This window comes from Aythya ferina (genome assembly GCF_964211825.1).
Source record: "Aythya ferina genome assembly, chromosome: 2".
Lineage (NCBI taxonomy): Eukaryota > Metazoa > Chordata > Aves > Anseriformes > Anatidae > Aythya > Aythya ferina.
The window spans coordinates 17,995,349-18,020,629 of NC_140297.1; the positions used below are offsets into that span (position 1 = coordinate 17,995,349).

General features: G+C 37.3%; 2 protein-coding genes across 2 annotated transcripts in view; both read right to left on the bottom strand.

The window, feature by feature from the left end:
- Positions 1–1,207, bottom strand: part of LOC311431525 (myosin-IIIa-like) — a 73,475-nt gene extending 72,268 nt beyond the window's left edge. Inside the window, exon 1 of the mRNA XM_084509062.1 lies at positions 1,079–1,207. Within this exon, the coding sequence (XP_084365188.1) occupies positions 1,079–1,128 (50 nt within the window). The 5' untranslated portion in view covers positions 1,129–1,207. The remainder of the gene's footprint in view (positions 1–1,078) is intronic.
- Positions 1,208–3,581: 2,374 nt separating this feature from the next.
- LOC311431526 (myosin-IIIa-like) overlaps positions 3,582–25,281 on the bottom strand; it is a gene marked incomplete at its 3' end in the record, with an annotated part of 43,168 nt that continues 21,468 nt past the window's right edge. The window contains exons 5-8 of the mRNA XM_084509064.1: positions 20,691–20,795; positions 18,662–18,761; positions 4,994–5,070; positions 3,582–3,731 (exon numbers count right to left, since the gene is read on the bottom strand). Coding sequence (XP_084365190.1) covers positions 3,582–3,731; positions 4,994–5,070; positions 18,662–18,761; positions 20,691–20,795 — 432 coding nt within the window. The remainder of the gene's footprint in view (positions 3,732–4,993; positions 5,071–18,661; positions 18,762–20,690; positions 20,796–25,281) is intronic.

The following is a 25,281-nucleotide window of genomic DNA, read 5'->3' on the forward strand; positions in this document are numbered from 1 at the left end:
AATATATATAAGTTTGGGGCATTGTTTGAGTGCTCAGCACTATCTAACGAGCTTATTTCAGTTTCAGAATCTTTCTGGATTAAGCAAATGTCAAGTATGCACCATACAGAACATACAAATCCAGTCTGAGACTTAAATTTAAAGTCAATTGCATAGGTTTTCATAGAAATGCCAGAAAAGAGAAACTACTGCTCATTTCACATCCACTTCCACTGAGTCTGAAAAAGCCTGAACATGAAAAATTATTTAGAAATATATTTATTATTATTATTATCCTCAAATGACAGAGTATATCATAAAATTCTCCAAGATCAGAACTGAAGACTGTCTTATATATTGTTACTATAAATATGTGTAAAAGTAAATGTGGCAGATTTTAGTAATATTTTAAACATCTATCATCATTTACCTTGAAGCACAGCAGACATCACACCAGCAGTATATCAATACTAATCTTCTACTGGATTTCACATTTGACACACTATGTTAGTGTAGTGGATTTTTTTTTTTAATTAATTGCAATATTGAGCCAAGACATTTTCAGTTGTTTGAAGTAAAAGCCACAAGGCGCCAAGTGATTTATGCAGAATTGATACTACTAAACGCTAGTAGAAGAAAGAAAACGTCTACTCAATAAGACATAAGCATTTTATAAAATATTTTTTAATTTGGAAATCAAATCCTGGTACCACTATTAGTGGTCTCAGTCTGTAGCATCTGATTCTTGCAAGAACTTGATTACTTACTTTTAGCATACTGAGACAAAACATTAACCATGGAAATGTGAGAGAACTCAAAACATTCATCTCACCTAACCTTAGCATTCTGATAGCTAATCTGCTAAGACTGCTAAGAGTCACAGGAAAAAGGGGAGCGCTTCTAAAGATTGTCTCGTCCCACATGTGAATCATGATGTCCCTTGCTTTGCATTGGCTCTACAGGGGGTCCCCCAAATTAAACACCTTATTTTTCAGTCAGCTGAAGTTATAAGAGGTGATTTTTTCTCTGAGCACTAGCCATTTGGAAACAGTGAAAGTATAGAGGCTGCACAACTGTTCTACTTTTTAGCTATTTTTACCTTGCCTTTTCAGTGACTCCCATTTGTTGATGAACATCGATAAATTCCATGAGTTGCCTTTGTAGCACGTTTTCCTTTCCTTCAATTTGCTTAATAAAATCATGCTGCAAAAGACTAGATACCGTTGGGCGCTTCTCATAATCTTTAGTCAAGCACCTGTGCTGACAGAAAAAATGTATGATCATTCAGGGCTCACTGATAAGTTTTGAAGTGCCTGTCTGTAGTTCACTCATACCTTCATAATAAATACATCCATCTTAATCATAACAGATGTATACTGGAAACTTGAAGTTTTCACAGAATTGATATGGCTAAGAAGTTAAATCACTACGTTATGAAACTAAATATTCTTCAAATTAAGAAATTGCAAGAAAAACATAAATATCAAGTGTGTTAGCATGTTATTTCACATTTCAAACCTGGAGCCTCATTTGAAAGACAAAGTAAAACTACAATTGCAATCTAGGAGTGCATATGTTGATTACTCCTTAGGTAAAACTCTTACATTCATGTACTAAAGTGTCCAGGCTAATCTGAGACACTTAGTCTAGAGCTCATTTTTTTGCAAAAGCTTAACATGAAAAATGTTACATATCTATCTACAAAGAACACCCACCCAAAACTTTTCTCCTTTTTACAATTTAAGGAAGCAGAGTAAGAAAAATATTAGCAGCAACGCATTTCCACAGAGAGTACAATGATATTTTACACCTGACATTTACACATTCCATATTCAGTTACAGTGGCCTCAGTTGTTACGCACTTGTTAATGAAGTCATTGAATTCGGATGACCACAGTTCAGGCTGCTGTAGCGTTGGAGGAGGATTCCTGCAAAGGTCAGTGTGACAATAAGTTAATAAGCTACTCAGTTGACAAAAACAATGTGTGGAGGCAGGCTGAGTAATGAGTTTTAGAAGGCCACTAAAAAAAAGATATTGATTTCCACTGGTAAAAGGAGCATGGGCAGATGACACAATACCTTGGTGGTTCTCCTGCTTTACATAACTAAGAAGAAGAAATAGCAAGGAGATGATCTACCAAGCGTAGCTAAGAATTACTGTATTTTTTCAATTAATCAATAAACAGAAATGCAAATAAGAAACCATTAATCACTATTCACTTATAATGGCAAGTTTCTCTTTTCGAGCCTGAAACAATATACTTTCTTAAGAGAATTTTTAAAAGAAAATCTATTTTAAGTTTTCCCAGAAGGACTGATTTAATCAGATTGCTGAACAAAGTGTCAGAAGAAGGTAACTCTTTATTAACTATTTCTGATTCATCAGAAGATAATCAGAAGTCAGCTGAAGGACTAGATACAGATATACTGTAGATAAATACTTTTTTCTTGGCTGTTGAGTTAAAACTGTTTATTCTAGGTGTTAATGTGGTTCTGATTGTTTTAACAGTCTTCTTCAATTCCGAAAAGCCATTTCTACTGAGTGTAGTCACTTGGACCAAAGGAATCAACTACATATGAGGTGACTCCTTTTCTGTCTATTTTTGGTTAGTCATCGTAACTGCTTTCTTCAAGTGCTGCTTGATGTTAACTCTAGCACTTCCACATTTTTCTTAACTAGTTTAAAAGGTGTTGGTCTTTTATTTGCTCCAGGAAGAAAGGGTAGGCTCACAGTATTTCTAAGGGTATAAGCTTGATGTTTTTTTTTAAGGTCTAGCTAAAATTACCGGCCACAAAAGTTTTTACTGCTTTTTCAGTAGAAAATAGAGGTGAGAAGAGCATTCATGTTCTGCTTCAGTGCCAAGTCAGCCAAGATTTCTTAAAACTGAAGGTAATTTAAACCAATTTAGGTGACTTTGCTGAAAAGGACTTGAAACACATATATGCAACATGGTCTCAAATGTTGTGGTATTACTTCAGCTGTTAGAGTAAAGTCCACTAGCTGCTGTATGATCATCCCCTATAGTCTTTTGAGACTGATGTTGTTTGAAACACTGTAAGTGGTACTTTGAGTACTTTTATCTCCAGCTTCAAAGAAAGTGCAAAACAAGTTGGTAGATACACTGCCTGAGGACAGCAACACTGAAGCTGGCAGGAGCAGCACAAGCTAATGAAAGGTAGGGGACTACATTTATGTGAGTGGTGGAACACCTTGCTTCAAAGGACATGTGATAACTTTTAAGGACAGCTGTGGGGCTGTCCTTAAAGTCTCTACATTCCTATCACAACACATCTGCAGAATGAGAATATGTGTGAACAGGGTATATGGGACTCAGCTGAGTCTTCTTCTTGTGCACATTGGGCAACAGTCCACAGAGCAAAAAACTATGCCTTTGTCTCAAACGTAGCCAAATCATCTCTGAACTTCTCAATGGGTGCACATGGTTGAATCTAAGCCTTCAGAAAATGTATCTGGACAAAGTATTTCTAACCTTCTAGTATAAACAATGTAAAGAAATTGTACATACTTAAATAGTCTAAGTTTGAAGAAAGTACCTGCTAAAGTTCATCCTAACCAGGCAAGAAATAAACACATCAAGATATTACCTTGGTATTTTGAAGAGTGCCCTCATAGGGTGCAAATCAGCAAGGGGTGGATCTCCATCTCCCAACTCTATTGCAGTAATACCCAGGGACCATGCATCACATCTGGCATCATAGGAGCTATCTAGCTGCTGCTCACAGGCAATCACCTGTTAGAGGAAAAGACTTGGTCTGTCACTGTAAAGTCAGATATCTGAATTTAACAGCATGCCCACAGCTGAGGGAATCTCTTACAGGATGGAGATAGTGGGTGAAATAATCAGAACTGCACACGTTTAGGAAGTTAAAAAACCCTGCTGCTGAAAAAGCAAGGTTAAAACTACAGAAAGTTGGTCTTTTGTGAGCACCAGCCTGTTATCTAGTCAGATGTCCTCTGATCTGACAAAAGGGTGTAAATCCTCAGCTTATTTAGTTTAAGGTGGAAAATTGCACCCATGGCTGAGGGAAGAAAAAGGAAACTCAGCAAACATAAACCTCTTATCTGTGGATTATTCTTGAAAAAGAACTAATGAAGTTATGTTGCTCCCTGTATAAAGTGAAACAAGAAGGAAGGCAGGAGTTGATTTCATTATTTCCCTTTGGGTTCTTATTCAGCCAATTCAGACAATTTAAAGATGAAACTAATTTATCAAGAATGTAGTTGCTACCAGATATTACAGCAAATATATTTAATTTCATATACATTTTGTTTCATTCACAATGCCAGCTGAATTACCTACAGGTCTAGGCAAATGTGTATAAATAGAGCATGTTTATAAGAATACATGCATATAGACAGAGTAATTTCATGTATTATAAACGGATGTATATGTATGTGTGCGTACATGTGTTTGTGTGCACGCAAAGAGACTAAGTACATAGGCTTATTAATAACTAAAATTTGTCCTGCCTTATCTTAAAATGTGTATTTATATTTTTCAGTTTCAGGCTGGAAAAATTGCCAAAGATGCACAATGCATCTTATTTATTCAAAATAACATCTTTAATTTCTTGCTGTCAGCTATGAATAGGTTGTGTTAAAAACTGCCCAGGTGTAGAAATTTAAAAGTATAAGTCATAACATATCGCAGTACCACCCTAGGCTCCTTCCTTCCAAGTGAAGATGAGATCCCTGGCATAGTTTGAGAAGTTGGAAAGGATTAAGGGTAGTACTCTTTCCCCTTTAACATTTTAGTAAACAATTCAACTTCTCACTCCCTCACTTTAACTTTTTAATTTCAAAATAAAGACCCTTTTAACTTAATCCTTGCAAACATTTAAGAATATAGCTTAAAAACACATTTTCACCAAAAGAAATAGCAATATCTTTTGAAAGGTGCAGTAGTCAGGAAGAAAGATAGAGACAGAGCAGAAATGCAGAATGTGGCAGCTTGAATGCCACTGACAAAATGTTTTGAAACTTGAATCTAACCTCTGGAGCCATCCAGAACGGGGTACCCACGGAGGTGTTCCGGCGGAGACGAGTGCTGGTCAGCTGAGCAGACACACCTGGAAGAACGAAGGGAAGCTATCATCAGAGCAACTGCTATTTCCATCCAAGACAATTCTTCTGAATGGTACCATCCTTGACTTGTCTTGTCATGCTGTGACCTTATTTGCAGGTGAATTTCAATGTTATCTTTCCAGTTCTCTGCTATAGGCCAAACGCTCAAAAGTACAGAGCTCAGGTTCTGCACATCCTTTGATTCCAGCAACTTCAGCAGGACTGAGATTTAGTCCCAAGTGCAAGTTTCATTAGCAATCTGACTCCATATATTTTGACTGGCTAATTACTGTTTTTCTATATCCTGTTTTAGGAGAGTAGTAAAGCATTTCATGAGGTTAAAAAATCTACATCCCACTATTTCTTTTTTACTTTTAAAGCTCATTACTGACACTAGACCTTGGTTTCATTATTTATATATTTCAGGCTAAGCACTATAGATCCTTATCTGCATCTTTTAGCTGTTCTACCATAAAGGAAAAACAACAAAATAGTGAAACATCAAAATGCTTACAAAAACAGAAGTCTCCCCATTCTCAAAGCACCATCAAATGCCTGCAAATCAGCTTTGCAACATGAGCTGTAGTTTAAGGAATTAACTATTTCAGGCCATGAGTTGGAAAGTGAATTCTGAAATCAAAAGATTCTTTTTGGTTTTAGAGTAAAAGACACACTGAAATATTAGAAATTCTAGTGAACTACAGTGAACTTCTGATCTGCCTGCCACCCATTTCCTGCCTTAAATATAAGTGGCATGGAAGTAAGGGTTGGAAATACCTCTAGTGTGTGCAAAGGGGTGAATACAATGTGGAGAAAACCAGCCCTTCAGCTAGCAAGGCCTGAACTGTTATGTTAATTTATGAGTCATAGCCAACTATGAAGTCCAGCAAAATCATATTCTGAAGTGCCAATATCAAGGATGGGATGAAAGGTACTGTTTTCTACTCATTTTTCCAACCTTACTCTGATTGACATTGAAGCTCATTTATTTTGCCTTCATACATAAGCTCATTTTCTTTTTCAGAAAACAAAAATCTTCAGTTTCACTCTGTGAGTACCATTTTGTTTTCTGAAATGTGAAGCTTCACTGAGCACCACTGGCCAGTTTTAACACGTTGCATTTTCTCATTTCAGTATGCTTGACTTTACTTTCCTGAAAACCCCATGGTTTTATAATAGGAGCAACTCACATCAACTGTCCAGTGGAAACACTCTCACTAAACTCTATCTGGATAGAAGCGTGTTTTTGTTTTGTTGTTGTTGTTTGTTTTATTTGTTTTCAATTGGAAGTCAAGAAACCATAGAGGGCTTGATCTGCTTTTTGCTCTAAAGCTCAGCTTTAAAGTTCAGCCCTGGTCAACAAATTTTCTACATTTGTCTACACAGAAACATATATAACAGCCCAAAATAAGGCAACAAGATCTTGATTTCTAAGTCAGCCTCTTCCTTTGAGAGAAACACAACTGTTGCCTTTGGGGCTGCCTCCCTTTATTTTACTCCAGGCTTGACACAATTGAATCTCTTCCTCTCTGCATGCCTGTAGAAATTCCAAAACAGTGTTTGCACCAAGGAAATCAGGAAAATCTGAGGTTAAGCCCAAAGTCCATCAACCCTGCCTCAAGCTCAGCTGAGCAGGGGCTTTGTTTTTGCTACATTGAAGAGTTGTCTGACGTCCGGCTTCTGGCTTACAGAGTCTCTGGCTATTCCCAGCCTCCAGCAAAACACATCATTCAGAAAGCAAGGAGTAAGCACTTAGGGATATGGTTTAGTGGAGGGCTGTTAGCGTTAGGTTGGAGGTTGGACTCGATGACCTTGAGGTCTCTTCCAACCTAGAAAATTCTGTGATTCTGTGATCACCACGGGTCTGTCACCATCGTAGTGATACAAAAGGACATCATTACGTGACTCTTGCTTTTAGAGGGAAAGGAGGCTACTGTCTCTTTTTAGATGTTGTGGGAGTCTCCTATGCTAAGCTCTTTTTTTTGTAGTCTTGGAACAGGAGCTGGGATTTAGATCTGCAGGCAAAGGCAGGAACTAACTGAATTTTTATTATTCCAGTGTCATAACTTCCAGTGGAGATAAGGAGCCAAATATAAAAAGAACATTAATGTGCACAATCTTCTCTGTCTATGCACATTTATTCTCTCTTTGAACTGTAAGTATTAAATAAACCGAAGGATTTTTTCCTTTCTGAACCCTCCCCCCCTCCCCATTTTTTTACTTCAGTAAAAAGCTGATTGAATTTGAATTGTTCAGTACTACTTTATTTAGGCTTTTTTTTTTTTTTTTTTTGGTGGGCTTTGTTTGTTTGTTTTTATCCTATTGCTCTTAGCACTAAAGTGGCATTTCAGATTATGGAGTGTAGGTCTTATGAAAAATGATATTTCCTTGGGCTTTTTCTCTGTATGGGGAGAAGATGATGTAATTCCACACTTAGTAACATTTCTTCTAGCATTTCAGTAACCAGTCAAGCATATAGCTGGCCAGCTTTTTTTAACTTGTACATTTTCTAACAATAACATCTTGCTCCTCCTCCATCTCCTTTACTACTGCTTTGTTGCAAAAGGAGTCAGATATTCTTCTATGGAGATTTAAAAATACATCACAAAGCAATATTTTATTACACAGAAATTGTAAATCTTATGAAAACGAATGGCTTAATAAATAAATGCATTAATAGCATCAATGCACACTACAGTATCTTTTCTAATGTCCAAAAGAAAGTAATGTGCATATGTTTGGAAAAAGTATACTTTTTACTTTACTTGCTTATTTCAGACATTAGTTTACTAATTTAAAAAAAAAAAAAAAAAGAAAAATAACAAATTTACACAACGAGTATTAGATAAGCTTTTCATTACAAAAACTGGCATATTGGAATAAAACCAAAAGTAAAGCCACCTACTTATGACCTTAGCATTCAACAAAGGAAAAATAGGGCAGAAATGATCTCCCTATTATTAGGAAAGACTTGTCTCATATTTGCACCCGATCTGAGCAGACACCGTTCCGATCTAAATTGGGAGGCTGTACAACACCGTTTTATGATTATGCTCTGTGACAGAAGTATGCACGTTGTACTGGTTGATGTTAATGGGGGAACTGAGAGCCCCAGCAAATTCTGCTAAATTGACATTTTGCACACAGCAGGGAGACTGCATTTCTTGCACTCTAGCCACTACATCTGTAAATAAAAACACACAAGCCACCTCAAAGGGCCTACACACTATGTATCTCACTGCATTTGGCTACTTCTTCCACAACCCGCTTTCATTTGTGCCTTCAGTGTCCATTCCCTTAACAAAGAATCCCCTTTGTGTGACTTTTCCTCCTAAAAAGGACTGTGAACCAAACCCTCCATCTTGCCCTTCTTGAAGACAGGAGTGACAATAGCTTTCTTCCAGTCTTCAGGAACTTTCCCTGATTTGTAAGATCTTTCAAAGATTATCAAGAGTGGCCTTGCAATGGCATTGACCAGCTCCCTCAGCATTCACGGGTCCATCCCACCAGGTCCCATGGACTTGTGTACATCTAATTTGTTTAAATGCTCACTAACCCGATCCTCCTCTACCACAGGTTTTTCCTTGCTCAAGACTTTCCCACTGGTGGCAGAGACCTGGAATTTCCAAAGATAAGTTTCACAAGTAAAGACTGTGGTAAAGATCACACTGAGTGCCTCAGCATTTTCCATGTCCTTTGTAACCACATCCCCTGCCTTTATATATTGCCTTAATGCAAGTGATGTTTTAATGATGAAATAGATTACGAAGACAAGGAAACTGGAAAACTAGACCTTCCCAAACACTCAGGAAAACACACATTACAGATGCAAATCTTTAACTAAAATAGGGCATGTCCAAAAGCTAACCAAACAGCCCTTTACAAATCCAGAAAGATCAAAAGCTTAGCATCCAGGAAGACCATGTACATGAACTGCATAGGAGTTGAAAAATCCATGGTGTTTAACATAATACTAAGAGACATGGAGTAAATGGGGGATAAAAAACAATGAATATATAATATAAAAATATAGGTCATGTACACAGAGAACTAAAGAAATCAAAGTCCAGTGGCTTTCCCAGTAAATTCACCACATGGATTAAAGATGAAGAAAAGGCACTTTTAAGTATAGAGAACAAAATGAAAATCCTAAATCAGATACAGAATCATTATAGGGTACATACAGATGATAAAACAGCAATCAGTGACCTAAAAAAAAAGCACAACATTCACTACACCTGTGACAAAAGTAATCTTTTATAAATGAAAAGTTTTAATACAGCTTCTTTAAGAAATATGAGGACTTTTGTATTACAGGAGACTGGGCAGGATGGTGTGGTGGCATATTTGAACATCCCTAAGCCTACAATTCTGACTGCACCAGTTCTCCAAGGCCCTAGATAGAGCAGGTGACCATAGGCTGCCCTCCGCATGCTCCTGACAGTTCAATTCAGCACAACGCTAATGATTCTAATCAAATCTCATGCTTCAGGGCTTCAGCTGGTTTCCTGAAAGAGATGCACAGGAACATTTGTTTTCCTGATGCACAATTGGCCAGGTGGATTTCATCAGGAGAACTGGTCTTCTCTGGAGCCTTAGGGATTTGTGCAGCTAGACACAATCTGGTGCAGTATGCTGGTGAGAAAAGTCCTCCTTCTTAGATGTTGCCTTCCTTACATATTTGGATTCAAGCTGACTGCCACTTTTGAGACCCAAAAGGGATTTTTGCTCTATGAATGGAGAAGAAAAAAAAACAAAACAAAAAAAACGCAGGAGATTTTCTCCTGATATGAATGACATAGTTTACCTGCTAAGATTATCTGGGTTACTAGCAATACCCATGCTGATGTGACAGAATATTTAAAACACCTAAGGACAAAAATATGTCAGTTCAAATTGAGACTTTCAACGAATTCTAGAACTACCTCACCTAATCACCTAAAAAAAAAAAAAAAAAAAAAAAAGAACATTGCAGCATACTTTCCAGATGGTCCTTCTTCACAGAATCACAGAACTGTAGGGGTTGGAAGGGACCTTGAAAGATCATCGGGTCCAACCCCCCTGCCAAAGCAGGTTCCTCAGAGCTGGCTGCCCAGGTAGGCATCCAGACAGGCCTTGAATATCTCCAGGGAAGGAGACTCCACAACTTTCCTGGGCAGCCTGTACCGTGCTCCGTCACCCTCACCATGAAGAAGTTCTTTCTCATGTCAGCGCGGAAGTTCCTGCCCTCTAACTTGCAGCCATTGCCCCTTGTTCTATCCCCACAAACCACTGAGAAGAGGTTGGCTACATCCTTCTGTCCCCCACCCCTCAGATATTTATATACACTGAGGAGATCCCCTCTCAGTCTTCTCTTCTCCAGGCTGAACAGACCCAGGTCTCTCAGCCTTTCTTCATAAAAGAAAGGCTTTCTTCATTCTTGCCATACTCAGACACAAAACGGTCTGGGCTGACTAAGAAAAGGGCTCAAGAGATGTGTATTTTGTGACCCTGGTGAAAACCAAGAAGTCTTTGCTGGCCAGAAAGGGATATTTTTTTTCTTCATTCTTCTGTGACATTTGACACCAGCATTCTATGTCAAGCTTCTTGAATGTTTAAAAGTGACAACTTTATGTGAATTAGTAGGGAAAAAAAACACAAAAGACCGAGTGAACAGCTTATTCTGGGTACAGTATTTGGCCACATGATTTATTTTTGTTTTTACTGGACAGCACAAAGGTTTTCATTCACCCATGGCCCATAAAATAAGTTTGTAAAGACTAAGCCTTTGACAAAGAATTAAACATTCAACAAAGAAAATATTCCACAGCTCACGTCAATGCAATCCATCTTATCCCTGCTGACCCTGGTGTGAAAAATTTGGAATTACTACTTTGATTGGGTTCAAAGCACTTTGACAATCTGCTCATGAAGAAAGCTTTCTTCATTTTTTTTTTAAATTTATTTTTTTTTTTAAACTTTTGAGACATCATAGAAGATGTCTAGTAAATGCTTTTTAAAAGTAACATGTGAGTGTCATGCTATATGGTATGGAGAAATGACAACACAATAATAGCTCGTTTTTGATCTGAACCAGTGAAGCAGACAGCTCTATTATGGATGCATGCTAGAATGACTAAGGCAAATACAAGTCTTGCTATGACTCATTGCTTAAAGTAAGCTAAAGGCAGAAAGATTTTTATTTTTGAATACATTCAAATGAAATTATTTTAATTAATTGTTTCATTTTTTGCAGAATGATTCATACAGCATTTATAGCTAATGCAGGGCAAGAAGAAGGAAACACAATAGGGTATTCTGACTACTCTAGGACAAGCAATCTACAGAAGTTTGGAAAACTACTCAAGGTCATGCTGCATACCTCTTCAATGTCAGCAGGACATGCAAAGCTGGAAATCATTATAATATATTAAAAAGGACAGAGATTAAAGCAACCTTTCCCAAAATGCCTCAGTACTCCAGCTTCGATCACTCATAATTGACTTTCCAACCTATCCCAATGGTATGAGAGCACACAAGGTGGCTCTCAACTTGCAATCCATGCAGCCTAACCCACACTGCAAGCATTTGCAGTACAGTGCTGTAAGCCTTTTGTCCCTCTGCAATGCCATGTGTCACACAAGGCTTGCTAGACTGATCTGTGATCAGTCAACAAACTACCAAGCGTGGTCACGGCAGGGAGAGGTACTGGGCTCTGAGTGACACAGCACTGTGTCACAGCAAGGGAACATGAGAGCTGGTGAGGTGTCATGATGAAAGACTCAGTGCTGTGGTTCCCTCTCCAACCTCTGACCCATGATTTTAGATACTTTCCCCACAGGACCAACAGAAACCTCCTTCATGCATCAGTAAACCAGAAGAAGTGAGTAATTAAGCAGATCTATTAAACTGAAGTCTTACCATGGGCTTATTAATTACTTTGAGATTGGCCCTAATATTTTGGACATGCTGATTTTATTATTCTTGGTTTTTCATTATAGCAAATGCTGGCTCATCTACACTTCAAAAACACTTAACCTGTTTAATATAGTCAGTGAATTTTAGAGATTTTGGCTATATTTCTACATCAGAATAGGCATAAATATCATGCAACAAAACATAAAAAAACACCCATGCAACCTGACTTATAGTGACCAGCTGTTTCTGATCACTAATCATAGTAAAGCAGTATCAATATTTCATAATCTGCAAGAAAAGCAGTAGCATACCACTACGGAATCATAACAGAGAATGCTGACAGAATTACTACAAATTCTTTTGGGATGGGAAATAACCAAGAAATTTAATTTATGAACTAAACTGAATTATGAAATGAACTGAATACCTTCATTTAGTATTACCTAAATGAAATTATATATGCATTTTAAAGCAGAAATTAATTCATTAAAAATACACTACCAAAAAGTCCATGTCCTACATTTGGCTTGTTTCACAGAATTGTAATTTTGAATAATAAGAAAGCCATCCAGAAATGTAAACTTCAGATTTTGTTGGCTCTTAACTTTGGATGACTTCAAATGGCTTTAAAAGAAGAGTGATCATTTTCTCCATGGCAAAATAAAAACCCTATTACATTTCAAACAAAGCTGACCTCCATTTATCTGCAGTTTCCAAACTATGTGGAAGAAATAGTTCACACAAAAGCTGACCTCTGTTTATCTGAGCTTTCATTCTACACAGAAGAAATAGTTCAAGTATTAATCAAAGTAATGCCACTTTCCAATATGTCTAAAAGTAATGCAGTATTCTCTTTCCTAATCTACTTTTTCCCCAATGAGTCATACTCCAGTTAAACCTGCTGTTAGGCTAATCTGTTAGGCTACTATACATCCATGCTAAAATCGTGTCAGCTACATGCACAGTAGGATATCCGAAACTGCATTTGGAATGCCAAGACAATATTCACGCACAACTTTTAAGTGCAAAACTTCTTCTGAAGAAAAAGCAGAAAAATACGAACTAAGCATGTCTGAAATACAAAAAAAAAATATCTTCATTATAAATATACTTTATTAATGTTGCAATACATGTTTTAATTATGCAAATTGTGATCTCTTTATCCACAGTGCTAAAGAAACCCTTGAAGTCATTATTCTATTAACTGCGTGCAGAACAGTTTGTAATTTTCCACCATCTGCCAGCAGCAGTGAGAATGCATTACCTTCTTTCCATGTCTTCCACTGGAACCTGCTTTACCCATAGCAAACTTGGAAACTTCCTATGTATTGCTCAGCCACAGACTTCCATAGAGATTTTTAGATAACATTAGTGAAACTGAAAATGGATATTACCAGTCCTTTCTGAGATTCCCTTTCTCCCAGTGACAATACCAGGTGAACTGGGGGAGTCATGGGATCTCTTGTAGTTAGAAACAGGCTTAAATAATTCCAGAGAAGAAGGTTTAACCTCTGTCTTTTTTTTTTTCCCCTCAACTTTCTCAGCTGTTTTTTCAACGACCTTTCATGGTAGTAACTTCAACATGGGGTAACTTCAATTACACGTGGTATGAATTTTCATCTGATGCATGGGCAAGCATGATCTTCAGCAAGGAACAGTGGTACTGAAAATCTAAGTGGTAGAGTACAATTTATATGTTCTTTTCTGGCCATTTCCAAGGCAACAGCTGCTCATCCTGAGATTCTTCTAGTCTGTGACAGCAGGCTTCAGCAGTCCCATAGAAGTATAAGCTACTTCTGCTCTTGTTCAAGACTCTCATCCTGCAAGGTCAACCCTCAAAAACACAGCTGAAGAGGAATTTTCCATCAGTATTACACTCTCCTCTTTTTAGCTAAAAAAATCACTTGCCCCATGACTTAGATGTTTCAAAACTTTTGGGATAGGAACGGTTCTTTCCTCACACGTGATTCTCCACACATCATCAACCTGTCTAGCTTGCTGACCTCTAGGATCGTCTTCTTTCAAAAACATATAAGCATGAAAGTCTCTGACTTACAAACTCCCAGACTCACTGGAAGGGCAGGGGATTTAAGAAATACATCAAATCTTTGGAAATGAAACTGGTCTTTGTCAGAACAAAATTAAACACTAATAATAATACAGCTAAGTTTATTTTCTCTCAATTTTGGAACAGCACATTTTTTGACATTTCAGAATTTCCAAAGGAATGGGAATTCTGTCTTAGACTAACTGTATTTAATACATGAAAAACCCTGATTGATTTCAAGAAATTTCAAGCATCCTGATTTCAAGAAATGAAGTTGAATTGAGAGGGACTATTCAAAGAAGCAAGTATTTGTCAGCATAAGCAGATGTTATACACCCAGCTCTCTATGAAATTGGTCACACATTGTAAGATGCAGATGAATATATGAATTTTCATTACAGATGAGGTATGCTATGCATGCAAGTAACTTCAGGCAAGTGTCTTTTTAAACTGATGAAACAAGGTCAGACACTGAAAGATATTTAGGCAGAACAAACTGCAGATAGAGTGGTCACAAGACTTTCAGAAGTTATCTAAGATTTAATTCATTTGGATTTATGTCATAGAAGTTTCTAAAAAATTTATTAAGTGCTTATCTGCATCTTTAGTGGGTAATTTTATTTTATTTTTTTTTAAACTGCCTCTTTAACAATAAAGAATCAACTGCAAGCAACCAGAAATCTGAGAAACATATACAAAGGACTTCTAAAAAGTGAGAACAAAAACATTCCCTTCATGGAAAACTAGTGAGCAGCTGTGAATGTAATTAAGAATATTTATAAAAAGGGGATTTGCTTCACACCTTGTCTGTCTCCAACTCTTTATTTAATACTATATAGCTGTCATCCTTTAAAGGGCTGCAGGACATTTATTTTTATCTTAATGTTTATTTTTCTATGAAGTCTCTATCCTATACCGAAAACATGGCAGTTACACTTGAAAAAAAGTTCAGTTATTTATTATTTGTTTTGACACAGCAGAGGGAAACTTGAAGCATAATTGTTGAGATTCTCAGGTGTAACATCCTTCCCTAAAGGTTTTCCTCCAGAACAGCTAAACAGCTAATTCCCACATATATTCAGGTAGTTAAATTGCCTTCAGTCAACCTTCTTTTCTCACAGAGGAAAATACAAATTTTGTAATGTATCTAGAAGTTTAATGAATTTAGGGACTGAAACTGTAGTGTTGATCCCCTTGGGTACTTCTCATTATGTGTAGTCAAAAAGAATGATTTTGTTTATCTCTGTTGATCCAAGTTATCACACTGGATGGAAGTGAGGAGAGAGGATGCTTCCCTGGTAACAGTATTCCAAACGTCTAGATTGGACAATTTAAATTAAAACACCTATCTGCTAACTCCTCGATTAGCAATTTATCTCCAGAAGCATTGGTATGTAGATACTATAAACTCACTTACCGTGTTCTGATCATTAATTCCTCTATTGGGATTAAGGTGTTTATGAGACCTGAGAATAATACTGGGATGAGTTCTATACAGATTAAGCAATATTGCAGCAGACCTTTGAGCGAAAGCAAAAATTTCACTCTTCAAAACAATCTGGGTGAGGCAATGCCATGGTATTCTTTCAAAGTCTTTCTTATCTCATCAACTATCAATATGCCTATGAAAGGCTAACGGTTAAGACTGTTTTAAGTTTGTTGTTAAGATTTTGGGAGAGCTTTTGCATAGACTTTCTGTATTACATCAGGCAACTCAGTCTCTCAGGGTTTTGGATCCACAGTCTGTAGCTGGAAATTATAGTAATCTAACTCCTTGTATAGCATTGTGAAGGTCATCTATTGCAGACTGTGCAGTGTTCAGAAACCATGGTCACAGCATACATAAATGCCTAGGACGCAACAACCATAAGGCAATGTGTATGAATTGTGTCACAAAATAAAGCTTCTAAAAAGTCAGTGCTGCTGCACAAGAAAGGACTCACAGTGGTGGTACATTTCATAACTAAAGTTCAGTGAGTAGAAAAAGAACAAAGAAAAGAAAAGTCATTCTCAAAGTTGACTTGTTTCATTGAAGGTTAACTGTTTGTTTTTTACTTGTGACTCTTAGAAGCTCCTAATAGTACTTCAGAGCAAAAAAGTGACACAACAATGCAAGTTCAATATGACCGCTCAACACATACAGATGAAGAACATGCGTTTTTTTTTTTATTGTGCTCCATAAAGCTTCACAGGTCAATTTTTCAGATATGGGTTTTATGCACCTCTTTAAATACAAACCAGCATAAGCAGTATCAAGGGAGGAGAGCAAAGGGTTCTTCAGGATCATCTAATCATCAACCAGCATGTAGGAGAACAGCGCAACCAGAATTATCTTGGGAAGGGCTCACTTCTGCTGTCAAGTTTTTCCTGGTTAAAGGAGCCCTGAATCCACTGTCTTCATTTCCCTCTACATAATGGAAAAGCTGCAGGCTTAGAAAGGGCTGTGTGATTATTTGTGGTGTTGTTTCATGGTTTTTTGTCTGTTTCGCCCTACGTAATAATTGGTTAACCTAAAACAAAAAATGTTGTTTCCACTAAGTACCTACTGGGAGACGTAGAAAGAGATTGTGTCCATGCATCTATATCATTATGTAGCCTGTATCATTATAAGCCACAGGTTTATTTAGTGTTAAAAAAAAAAAAAAAGAAGTGGCAATGAGTTTCAGTCCCTGATCTAATAAACGCTTATATGCAACAGTCTGTAGCTGTGTCAACGTGAGAGATTTTAATCAAATCACATTCCTGGCTAAAAAATACTCTTGAAATCTGATTAATGTGGTTTTAAATCCTCTTAAGTAGAGGACACAAATCTCCCAAACCCCAGCTGAATACCTTAAACATCAGCCTGAAGGGTGAATGGTCTTCCCTGATGGTTTTGCAAAGACTGCATAAGTTTTTCCCATTTGAAAATACTCATTATTGGCTTGAGATTGGCTTTAGGGAAAAAAACAAAACAAAACAAAACAAAACAAACAAACAAACAAACAAAAAAAAACTAGATAAAGTTTATATTTATTCCTAAAGTAGGGTGCAGTTCCTTTAGAAGGAACTTTGCTTCCTTTAGAAGGACTACTGGCCCTTATTCAACCCACGTAAATGTGTGTGCACATATGCATGTTTATTACACATTCTCCTCTATGCTTTAGTATCGCAATTCTTTTCCCATAAGATTTTAAAATTATTTTTTAATTACAGACTTAGCAGTAGATTTCAGTAACTGACAAACAAAGAATTGAGGTCCTCACCCCTAAAGCTTGTACATTTTGACATTTGCATAAGTGATTTAATTTTCGAAAGTATTGATCCTCCACAGCTCTAATTGCCTTCAGCACCTTAAAAAATAGCATTTGTGACACATTAAAAACCTGTGGGCAAAAACATTGATTTTACCTCACATTAAACTTCCAGACAATCAGAAAATACTAGTAACTGTATGGCAAATAATTTATGAGATCTTGAGGCTTCGCAACTGAAAATTTTATCTGAGTAATAACAATGAACATAAAAACCTACATTTTCAGAATTAGTAACCCTAATAGTTGTGGAGATTTTGTGTGTGAAGTAGGAGGTTTGTACAAATACAATCTACTGGCAGGAAGACACTAGATTAATGGGAGTTAAAATCCCATGATTAGTTTAAACAATTGTTATGTATCAATTAAATAAATCTCATTAACAAGATAGGAGAGTAATGGAAAATGAAGATTTTCCATCTTCTGAATGGAATCATGATATTTACAGTGGGCTGCTGTACTATGAAGTAGTGACCTATGAATTAAATTAAATCATTTGAAGACAGTGCACTACCATAGAATAACAGTTCATAATAAGAAGTACTGAAAAAAATTCATAATCCCCTTAAATAAAACAACAGTCAAACTTTTAAGGCAAACCACTGTGTTATGTCTGAGAAATAGTTGGTAGCATCATTTACCTGTGTCACCGCTTCTTGCCTTCTGGTGGTGAAACCAGATGACAGCATTCAAGAATCATTTAAGATCTAACAGACTTGAGCAGAGCCTTTTATATAATGTTTTAGGTTCAGACTTGCAAACACTAATCCATTACTCTTCACAGGATTTGGAAAGTGGGAATTACCTACATAATATATGTCCTTTTGCTGCATTCAGGTGGCATCCCTTGTTTCATTTCAAATCAAACAAATTAAGTATACATGACTGAGGTGGAACTGTCCCATTCTTCACAATTTCTGTTAAGTTCTAAGTCCTCTCAGTTAAAAGTAAGGCTTTTGGCTATCAGTTTCTAAACTCACTGAATCAGCACATGGTCCTCGAGGATCTAAACACCAACCTTATTTTGAGCCCTGTTAACTTGTTTTGTCACTTTACTTACTATGCCTGCCCTGAAGCACTTGGCACTTACTAACAATGTATTATAACTTACTCTTTACCCATGCTTTTTAAATGGCATTAGTAAAATGGCTGGAAAAGCCAAAGTTCTAAAAACACTGTCTGCAAATAATTTATTTCTATCCAGTCAAAACTGACTCGCTATCCAAGTGATTTTTAAAAAAGAATTCAAAGTCTTAATAAAAGCTAATATAACTCATCTTTTCTGATTTGTTTCCTCTATTCTGTTTTCCATGCTTCAAATGTACAACATTGGTCGTATATATAAATAATGTAACATACCAAAATCCACGAGCTTGACTCCTCCTTCAGTGGTCAAAAGGATATTATTTCCTTTAATATCACGGTGGATAGTTTTGTTTTCATGCAAATGCTGAAGTCCCTGGAATGTGAGATGTAAACATGATATTTTTACTAACAGCTCTGACCTCTATATTACATTTGCAGAAACTAAAAGTAGCAGATAATTATGAGAAAAAAAATACATAATCCAAATATATATGTATAATATATAATATATATATATATAATATATCACACAGAATCACAGAATCACAGAATCACAGAATTTCTAGGTTGGAAGAGACCTCAAGGTCATCGAGTCCAACCTCCAACCTAACACTAACAGCCCTCCACTAAACCATATCCCTAAGCTCTACATCTAAGCGTCTTTTATATAATCCAAAACCACAGAGATGTCATTCTTACAGGAAAAACTCTTGGCATACCATGAGTAATAGATATTTTTAATTGCTTAACTTTCTGTCAAATAGAAATTTTAAGATAATAGCAGAAAAAAAGAACTATGAATATATGCTATTTATTACACCTTTAGAGTATAAACTTAAAGAAAACTGCTAAAGCCTATCAGCAATTCCAATGCAGGAAGTCAAATTCTGATTAAAAGACAACGAGAAAGAAAGACACTTGATCAGCTGATTTTTTTTTTTCTTGTGGAGGCATTTGAATTCACTAGGACCAATGATCATTTTGCTATTAAAAAAATATCCTGGAGCCAGACATAAATTGAACAGCATTCTGGGTATATTTCTGCAATTTCTCAAAATAAAAGCAATTTTCATGCAGAACTATAGTTATTTAGAAAATAAATCAGTCAGAAATCAATTTCCATTCCCTTAAAAATGAAACAAACTGATGAATTTACCTTAATTTACCTTGCCTGAATTACATAGAATCATAGAATAGCTTGGACTGCAAGAGACCTTAAAGATCACCCAGTCCCAACCCTCCTGCCATGGGCAGGGACACCTCTCACCAAACCAGGTTGCCCAAAGCCCCAGCCAGGCCCTGAACACCTCCAGGGATGGGGCTTCCACAGCTTCTCTGGGCAGCCTGGGCCAGGGCCTTACCACTCTTTGAGTGAAGAATCTTCTCGTAACTTCCAACCTAAATCTACTTTTTTTTTTTTTTTTTTTTTTTTTTTAATTAAGTTTAAAACCATTATTTCTTGTCCTATCACTACACTCTGGGACAAAGAGTCCTTTCACAGGTTTCCTGTAGACCTCCTTGAGTACTGGAAGGCTGCCATAAGGTCTTCCTGGAATCTTCTCCAGGCTGAACGGTCCCAGCTCCCTCAGCCTGTCTTCATAGGAGAGGCACTTCAGCTCTCTGATCATCTTTGTGGCCAGATTTAATTCTCGCAGGGCTTTAGCTTTGTTAACCCTAGCTGCTCGGATGGTTTCTCTGTATCCCTCCCAGGTGATCTGTTCACCCATGCAGGCCTCCTGGTGTTTTTGCCAAACTTCTTCTTTGTTGGAATGCATTGTTCCTGAGCTTGAATGGGGGGTGATCATTGAATATTAACCAGGATTATTGGGCCCCTCTTCCCTCCAGGGCTTTGTCACATTGTACTCTACCAAGCAGATCCCTTAAGAGGCCAAAGTCTGCTCTCTCAAAATCCAGGGTAGCGAGCTTGCTGTGCTCCCTCCTCACTGCTCTCAGGATCCCAAACTGCACCATTTCATGGTCACTGCTGAGGAGGTCACCTCTCCTCACTGTCTCCTCTCTCACTTGGAAAAGGAAGTTACCATCAATGCATTCCAGGAACCTCCTGGATTGCCTATGTCCTGCTGTGCTGTCCCCACAACAGATATTGGGGTTGAAATCCCCAATGAATACCAGGGATTGTGAATGTGATCCTGCTTCTATCTGTCAATAGATGGCATTACACTTTACCTTGATTTCACTAAACACTGCTATAAAGGCTGTGTTAATGGGGACATGACCTTCATTCAAAGAAAAAAAACATTTACTGAATATTGACTGTCTTTTCACTGAGAGCTTATCTTACCATCAGAGCTTCACGTAAAATGTAAGCAATTATAAGTTCATTCATCCTTTCACCTCTCTTCAGAAACCCTTTCACAAGATCAGTCACAGATCCACCATTGCACAGCTGCAAAATAAAATTGGAATATAAAAAGGAATTAAGAAATGTTGGAACAGCCACCTGGTTTTATTTTACAGTAGTTTTTATATTTGTGCTTGCATGAACTCCTTATTAAACTGGCAAACCACAAATTTGTTCTTGCATCTACCATTAATGCAAACAACAAAAACAGCAACTTATGCCAACTCCTTTAACCACTTTCTGCACTTAATTCTGCTTGCCCAAATGCAAATACAGCAGTCTATTTTTTTGTTTTCCTATATAAGCAATTGCCTTTCACTGAAATGGAAGTAGCTTATAAAGCAATAAATTTGCTGTGAAAGCATGTTCTGTGGGGCACGCTAATTGCTTCTTATATTCATCATGTGCAACTCACCAGCAATGCGGATTATTACAGCATCAATTCTCAGGTACAAAAGCTACATACAATGTAAAATGGATTTCAGGCATCAGAAGGCAGGTGGCAGAGAAACTCCCCCAACAGGAATATTTTCCAAGGGAAAAGTTACCTTCTTTGCCAAGCAGTATGTAATTTGTTGTGCAGAAGGACGTTATACACAAGAGATGGGCTTCATGGATGGCGATGAAAGCACAGTGGAAAGAGACGTCACGTTTATCACCAAAACCAGGTGGGTCATGGATGTAGGATAAATTATAGCCCTTGTGGAATCAGCCCTCTCAGCTCCTCGTTCAGATGCAGACAGCCACAATCTACACTTTCTCCTGCCTCAGTTGCAGACAGACTCCAGCAAGACCTGTCCCTTTGCTTCTGTATACACAAGAAGCACAGGTTTGACCTTGTGCTCTAAAGATTACCAGCAATTTAGCTTAGAACTGCAACATTTCATATGTTTATTCTTTTACCACTTAACATTTTCAGGAGGAAGAAGCAACAATTTAAGTCTGTAGCAGTTCTGTACCTGCAAAGATGAAATCAGTACTTGAAGTCTTAAACTATCCCTAATGATACCTACTCTGCAGCGCCTAAAAAAACTCATTGATTAGAGAGCCACTGCCTCTTTAAAGGAGTAGCTGCTTCTAATAAAACAATGAAATAATCTTTAAGTTTTACACTGTAACATCTAGTAGCTTTTTATACCAAAATAAATACCCACATAAGACATTTTATCAAAGTCGCACAAAATTGCAAATCCTTCTGACTGCAAATAGGGTAGCTTATTCATGATGGCATAATTTATCAATAAAATCTTTCAACGGTAGAACTCCAGACATTGGACACTTTTATATTTGATTTTTTTTTTTTTTAATCTGTTCTTATATACCTCTACTTTTTTTTTTTCTTTACTGTGCAGCAACTACAGAAAAGACTTGCACCTTACAGCAAAAACACTTTACATCCCTTTGTACCCAAACAAAACAACAATTTTCTGACTACTGTAGGAACCCTGGGTTGCACTGAACTTGCACTGCGTGAATGCCTACACAAATATCATTCAATAAATAAGTGCTGTGGTAAGATATTTCCCCCTGTCGGGTCAGTGAAGGCTCTGGTCTGATAAATGCTGAGATGTACGGCAGCAGTCTTGGTACTTGCTTAGTCTCACCCTCTAACTTCAGTGGGACAATATGTATGCTTAGAGAAGGGAAAAACTCATGTGCGTAAATGATGAGATTAAGTGCTTTGTGGGATCAGGGTCAGATTCCGAAGCAGGATTGAATTTACTGTCTTTAGGCATACTGGTCTGCCTTCTCCAATGCCTTTTTCTACTTACATTTTCTACAATGCCATTCACCTTCCAGAATCTCAGCTGTTTTAGCTTTGCCACATCACCGACATATTTAATCATACCTAATGGATGATGACAAGTCCAGTTCAATTAATGCACTCGCATTGCAGGGCACTGTCTGAGAACTGGCAAAACAGCTGTGAAATAAATTGCATAAATATAATCTGTAAAATACTTTTCTTATCTAATCTAACATTAAAATTTTGCTTTTTATAGATGGGTCTTCTATTTTGGTTACAGATCTGGATATCTGTTAGGCTTTCTGTGCGAGGCAAAGAGGACTAACACAGAAGTGATATATTCTTTCTGTAGATGGGAGAAGGAACAATACTCCAGAAATCACCTTCTTCAATACGTAGGTAGCAAAGCCAACACTGAATTTAATCGCCTGGGAAAACAGTGTTTATTTTCGCTTTAACATGTTGCTTTAACTAATTTTTCTACCAATCTTGTAAAATATAAGCACCTGTTATAACTATCTGTATTATTAGATAGAAATTATATAAAATACCAGGTGAAGTAAGGTACTAAAAACAGTAATTTCACATCAAACCAAAACTGAAAGTAGGTATGTAAAAGCTCAGCTGAGCAGGTCTTGAGCAGAATAACAAAAGTCACCCATATCACCGGGGGCGATCACATCTACAGTGAATCCCAAGCAGAGCAGCAGTTAGGTAGAGGTCAGCTGAGGATCTCATAGATAGAGGCTCTTGCATGCACAGGGCAATTTTTCTTTTGCTCCTTCTGTCTCTAAAAGATGTACTTCTACTTATAGCAGATGATTCATATTTTTTCTGACCACCGCCACAGGAGGATGAGGCGAAATAAAGCTAGGTAATAGAATGGAAGCAGCTAACTGAAGGAAAAGGGATTATGAGAATACAAACCACAATTAGAAAAGCAGATTATGGCAGACACTGTATCTGTGTGCTCTGAGATGCGTGGGGCGGGGAGGGGAGGAACGATGACGACAAAGATGACACAGGTTAGCATTAACCTTGTTCTATTTTTCTGCAGGCCACACAAATCCTTGTGGGTAAACCATTGCCTCTGGTCTCATTTCTTATTCCTACTATTTATTTTTGCAGTTGAAGCTGCCACATGTCCCTATAACTGAAGTTCAAACAGTGACTCTTTTTCCTAAGACCATAAAATTACATATGTTTTCAATACAAGCTTATCATAAAAATAGCAAAAGTGTCTCTCATTATAAGCCAGTTACTGCTCTTCCCCCTCAAAACTACAGGCTACAGAAAACTACAATACTACTGCCTGATGCACTTCTGGACCATGCCTGCAGAAGCTCCTATTTTGTTGTTGCTATGTTTTGATTTTTTTTTTCTTTACCAAAACTGACTGCTGCAAATGGGAATCTGAGTAGGCAAGGAGATAAAGTATCCTTGGGAATGTTGACTAAAATCTGGACAGAGCCATAAAAACTTAAATAAATATTTTAAAATCACATTTTCTTAAATCATGCAGTCCTTCAATGAGATTATTGGATTAATATTACTTAGTAGTACTGCCAGACTGGAAGTTTCCTGAGGTGCTGATAAATATTGCAGCTTGCATTTATGATCTCTGCAGCTTCTTAGTAGTACATTGTCGACAGTAAAACCTGTGCAACCTCCTACCAAAGTTACTGTGTATGAGTGTAGCTAACTGCAATGCTTGTACAACAACAAATCATGAAGGCAACAAAAATACATTAAAAAAAAAAAAACAAAACAAAACAAAAACAAAACAAAAACAAAACAAACAATTTTCTTCTTTCCAGTGATCATCTAGAGAATAGAGGTGTTGGTAGCTATTATTTTGTTGCAAGCCACCCATTGTGCCAACTTGAAGGGGTAAATGGAAGTCTTTGGACTACGTAAAAGAAGGTGCAGAAGACAGAGACAGATGATTCCCAGAGGCACTCAGCAAAAGGATGAGAGGCAACAGCTACCAGCTGCAAGATGGTAGATTCCTACTGGACACCATGAAAGCATTTTCCCACTGAGAGTCCTTAAGATCTGGAAGACATCACTCAGCAAGAATGCAATATCTACATCCTTGAAGATACCAAAACCAGAGATGGAAAAGACCTGGTACAAAACTGTAACTTTGAAGTTAATCATCTTTGAGCAGAGGGATGGACCCAATAACCTCTGAAGGTGCTTGTCAAGCTGTATTTTTATATGGTTAATAATATTTGGATTTAAAAATACTCAGTCCCTAGTCTGGACATTCAGACAGACAGGAGAAAAGGACTGAGGAATTCTTGCATACTCAGAACTTGATAGAAGACTTGATCCATCTGAAAATGTGCTTATGACTTCTAGAGCGGTGACAAAGAGCTCCTCCCTTATGATTTTCTGGCACTCAAAAGGCAAAGACTCATACCAGGATGACACACAGTCCTCCACCCACCCATCTGCCACAACCTTGTGCTGCTATAATTGAGCTATTAGAATGCAAAGCTCTCTCCTGCAATAAATTGATAAAATAGCACGATTCTAACATGAAATGTCAGTTAAAATTGTCACCACATCACAGTCGTGCAGTTGTTCTTTTCTCTGAGTAGGTCTTACTCACTCTTCACCTGACCCAGCTGATACTTTTCTCTGTGCTCAGCTCTTCTGGTTTCTGAAGCCCACTGAATAACAATTCAAGCATCAGCTTCGCTTTTAAGAGAACTATCAGTTGCACTTTTGTTAGGAGTATTACAGCCTTTAATCATCCAGCTGATCCTAATTTATGCA